At 52.7% G+C, this 4,818-nt stretch overlaps 1 protein-coding gene and 1 long non-coding RNA gene across 3 annotated transcripts in view; one reads left to right on the top strand and one right to left on the bottom strand.

Moving 5' to 3' along the window:
* Positions 1-4,818, bottom strand: part of LOC113205181 (adenylate cyclase type 6) — a 114,332-nt gene that overhangs the window by 28,687 nt on the left and 80,827 nt on the right. For both annotated transcript variants that reach the window (XM_052271049.1, XM_026420692.2), the window contains exons 6-7: positions 4,096-4,282; positions 1,511-1,812 (exon numbers count right to left, since the gene is read on the bottom strand). In XM_052271049.1, coding sequence (XP_052127009.1) covers positions 1,511-1,812; positions 4,096-4,282 — 489 coding nt within the window. The remainder of the gene's footprint in view (positions 1-1,510; positions 1,813-4,095; positions 4,283-4,818) is intronic.
* On the top strand, positions 478-4,020 carry LOC127750180 (uncharacterized). The gene is made up of 3 exons (XR_008011566.1): positions 478-818; positions 1,521-1,768; positions 1,905-4,020. It is a non-coding gene; the product is annotated as an uncharacterized LOC127750180 (long non-coding RNA).

Here is a 4,818-nt window from a genome sequence, read left to right on the forward strand (position 1 = left end):
TGTTCTTAAAATAAGTAACGGTTGGCTTGATTCGGTATCCCCGATCCTCTGGGTAATTTTTTTACGAAAATTATGTTCTTTGTTGCTACCGCCTGGAGTTTGGTTACGGCAGCATAGGCTCACGAGCCAACCCGAGCGCTATAGTCGCATCCGTCTTCCTCCTCTCAGCCGATGGGAAAACGCATGTCCGATGGGCGTAAATTGAACAAAAACAAAAATAAAGTATAATGCCTCGGATGAAACCGAGGCACGAGTTTATGCCTCTATCTGCACATTGTCCTCGCGTTCGTGCCATCGTGTTGTCATTTCTGTGATAATGGCCTTGTGCCTGGTTTGTGTTATCTGAGTGCGTGTGATATGGTGAGGATAGAGGGAGGGAGAGAAGGCAGCAAGGGGGGGGGGGGGTCTGATAATCGGAAGGGAAGAGAAGCACGAGTTTCGCTCCTGACAGACCGAGATAACGTCCAATGCCTGTGATGGAACCAGTTTGCGCCTACGGACTCCACACAGCACCCGGGGCGTGGAGTCGGCTGAAGCCTGAACGAAGATCGTGATATCTCACTGCAGCAGGCACAGACGGGCAGCCAAGGAATAAGTACGGCTGTATCGGGCAGGGGCTGTATCGGGCAGGGGCTGCGTCCCGCGGTACAACGGCTTCTTTGGTCTGGCCCCCCGCGCACCGCTTCGGTACTATCCAGTCAGTTTTCAAGGCTTGAAAGATGCACATCTCGCCCGCTCGGCCAAAGAAACTGACTCAAGATATGCGGGGATAAAACTGACTGAAGCCTACAGGGTCACGGCGGGGGTCGGTGTGTGAGGTAAGCGGCGTGTGCATATGTGTAGTGAAGGGGTGGGTAAGCCAACATCACTCCCCCGGGTGGCAGCAGCGGGCGGTACGGTACGTGGGTCCTTCCCCGTCTCTCTTCCTGACCGAAAAGTTACACCGAAAACTTGCACGAGCCGAGTCGCGCTTTAGATCCGCGCGCACTACTCGCTCCTTGGGGGGCACGCCTCTTTGAGGAGCTCTAGCGCGCGCGGCCACTTTTGCGCCGATGGGGAGGAGGGTAAGTAGGCATGGCGCAGTATTCATGCGCCCACTCAGCTCGCCCCTATGTTCATTATGCAGACTCGCTCGCCTCGATATCCCCGCCTCCGCCGTGCCGTGCACACACATGTGTGTTGTCTCTTCAAAGATGTAGCCGCATCGCCCCGCGTAAAGACCGTGCCCGTTTGCTTATACGGAGCCTCCGCAAAGTAGTCTCTTCTCTTTCTCAAATCCCCTCCCCTCTAAATCTTCTATCTGACGATAAAGCGCGGTTTGGGCTCGGAGAGTGTGCGCCGCATACACGTTGAAACGGGGGGCGAGGGAAAACTCAAATAATGCACAAATCTTTCACTCTGTTTGTGTTTCTTTTCGGGAGCTTTATAGAGAGTTTGTGTTTTCGCACTGAGAATTTAGAGTGCTGGTAACTAACTTCGAGTGTGCGGAGTGTGCTGACTGCGGACTCACCTTGCTGCAGAAGTCGCCCGTCTGGTCGTCGGCCATGGCCGTGAGGGTGACGACGTGCGCCAGGGCGAGCAGCACGCCCGTGAACACGGCCTCCTGCAGGCGCAGCGGCAGCAGCGCGTACGTGACGTAGATGAAGAAGAGGGCGGGCCCCATGGCCGCGGACGGCGGCAGATGCTGGTCGGCGTGCTCGTCCGCCACCAGGAAGACGAGCTCCAGGACGAGGAAGGTGCCGCACACGGCGTACGACACCCCGAGAAGGTACAGCTCGTTCATGGCGGGTCTCGCCAGCAGCACCATCAGCGCTGCGGATCAGCGAGGCAGACTCGTTAGTATGGCAATTACTTCCTTGGGCATTGTCGTTTAGCCGTTAATTTACTTTATTCCTCTTTTTCAGCATCCCGTGTTTTGTTGTTTGTGTGCATATAATTTTTTGAATCACTGTGTCTTGGCATGGTCATGGGCTACGCAACGCACATGCACAACAATCAATGCTTAATTCAGTGACCATCGTGTGCTCCCCCTTCTCTCCCCCACGCTTCCTTTCTCTCTCTCTTTATGTGTCACAACGATGCTAATTAGAAAACTTTGGCAGGAAGGATGTTGCCGTTGATAAGCCCCTGCCGCTGATGCCAACTTTTTTTTTCAAATCGCTGGGCCGTTCTTATTTGTATTAATCCTCTGCCTATTCTTTTTGTTGCTTTTCCTTTATTTTCATCTGAAGTGACCGGGAAAAAATAATTAGGCTGTCGCAGCAACAAAAAAAAAAATTAAAATTCATCCACCGATTGTCTGGCAAAAAATGTGCGTCCTCAATAGCCTATCCAGGTAATGGGTCGGTGTCCCAACTAGAGGCTAATTCAAGTTCGTTGGACGTGCTCCACAAAATATTTTATGCGATAACAAACGTTTTACTCGAATTTTTTGCCCTCTTTTTTCCCCACCTTGCTAACGCGCCCCCTGTCCGACGCCGCCGCCAGGCCGCGCTCGAGGCCGTGCGGGGCGGGGGCAGGACCCCCCCGTATGGCCCCGGCGGCGGTGGACAGGCCGGGCAGGAAATTGCCCGTTCGGCGGGCGAGCCTAACGCACCGCAAAGGACATCCGGTATTTGGTTCTGCGTGTCCCGCGGCGGCGCGGGTCCTTCCGCAAGGCACAGAGGGACGACACGGGGGGACGACCCTGCAGAACGCCGCGCAACATCGATTGCCTACCCGCGTCGGACTGGTTTTTTATTTGTTTTTGTTTTCGTTTTTTGCTTTTTTCACCCCTTCCTCTGCGTTTCACGGAACAACCCGAGATAAACTGTGAAAAGGAAAATAAAAAGAAAACACTGTCGTAAAACAGCATAGAAACGAACGGAAATGAAAAGGCGCAAGCCAAGCGCGTCTCAGCTGCGACAATCGCGCGGTATGACAGCTTTATTTGGCCCGCGGCCTGTTTTGCTGGCGGTCCTGTTTGCGGCGGCCGGCCAGCCGCCCCCCCGGGGCTGGCCTCACAAGGAAGGGCCAGTCCTTTTGGAGGGTCAGGGAGGCGGGCGGCGGCGGCCGCAGCGGCGGCCTAGAGAGGGTCAGCCAGGCCAGCCAGGTCGGGGAAAGGGGGGGAGGGGCGGCGTTTGAAGTCAGACCCTCATAACGGCGTAGGGACAGTATGTCCTGGACTGGGACGCGCCGAGGGATACACGCGCAACGGCCTACTACACAATGGAATAACGTCACCTTGCCTCCGTCTGCTCGCAGGGGAAGGGAGACAGACAGACATACAGACAGAGAAAAGGGGGCGGGGGGAGTGCGAGCGGGAGAGCATCAGTTTCCAGTATGCAGAGGGGGACGCTTCTTTTTTGCCCCCTTTTTTTCGTGTGAAAAAAAGCAATATCCCCTTCTCTTTCCTCTGCGAGAAGGGTCGGACTTCCTGCGTGGACCGACAGAGAGGTGGTGGTGGATGGTGAGGTGGTGTTCGCGCAGCCAGTGACCGCAGCAGCGCCAGAGAGGTGGCGTCAGTCTGGAGGTCACGACAGGTGAGGAGGTGGGTTGGTGATGTGGGTGGTAGGGATGTGGAGGGGAGGGGGGGATGGAAGAGAGGAGTAATAAAGGAGAATCGCCGGGCTGATCTGTCGAACAGTGTCGGCCGCAAATAAGGGCGGCGGCCCCGGGAATCGTAAAGTTTACCTCGCCCCATCCCTCTCGTTGACTGCCCTCCTTTCCCACACCACCGTCCGAAAAAAACAAAGCGCGTGGTGCGAGATTTCATCGATTCAAAGTTTGCGGTGGTAAAAGTCTCGAACTAAACTGAGCTCCTAAGTGGCACCTACCTCTATCTTTACGATTACTTACTAGCCTCGTTAATTTACAACAGTTGTTGTGATTTTTATTTACAAAAAATATGTAATAAATTTGCGACAGCCCATCTTGCGGATAGATCAAATCAATTTCGATATGAAGTGCTTGTAAATTTACAATTTCAAACTGTAGATGAAATTTTCCTGTAAACCTTCGACTACTTTTCACAGTGAAATAAAAAACAAACAAACAATAGTTCGTGTTTCTTTTATGTGAGTTGTCTAAAGTGTGGTTTGCATAGCAGCTGCTCACCGACATAGACGACGACGCACGAGGTGTGCGTCAGTAGGATGGGCAGGGAGCTGGGCTGGCCGGCGTAGTGCACCGAGCCGAGGTGGAAGAGCGCCAGGAGCAGACACAGCCCGACCAGCACCGCGAGCAGGTGCGTCATGTGCGCCTGGTTGGTGCGGAGGAAGTACCGCTGGTACAGCATCTCCACCTGCAGCAGGACAATACATTCAAAGATTTGCTTTAGATACCTTTGCGTCTCGGTGCGTGTCCGTGTCTAGGTGTGTGTGTGTGTGTGTGTGTGTGTGTGTGTATCTGTGAGTGTGTTCGGTGCGTGTGTGCGACAGAGATAGACTGAGAGAGAGAGAGAGAGAGAGAGAGAGAGAGAGAAATTGAATTGAATTTGAAATTGAATTTATTAAGGATCCTCAAAAAGGGCTAAGAAGCCCCACTACACGAGAACCCGCTCTCTAGCAGGATGTTTAAAGATACTTAATGACTAATAATACTTAAAACTAATGTAACAACTAAAGATTAAGTACAGGATACAAACAACACGACAGTTTTATGCATTCAGTAACTTTCTCCTGATGGTCTGCGGTGACAGGTGCAAAAGCTGATATAATTTTAATTCATTCCACAATTGAGAAGACCGGACAAGAAACGACAAATGATATTTTTGAGTTCTGTGAGTTGGTATTCGTAAACGCGACTTGCTGGACCTAGTTCCTGATGATTTATTTAGAT

The sequence above is a fragment of the Frankliniella occidentalis genome, unplaced genomic scaffold, assembly GCF_000697945.3.
Source record: "Frankliniella occidentalis isolate FOCC.00 unplaced genomic scaffold, Focc_3.1 Scaffold148, whole genome shotgun sequence".
NCBI lineage: Eukaryota > Metazoa > Arthropoda > Insecta > Thysanoptera > Thripidae > Frankliniella > Frankliniella occidentalis.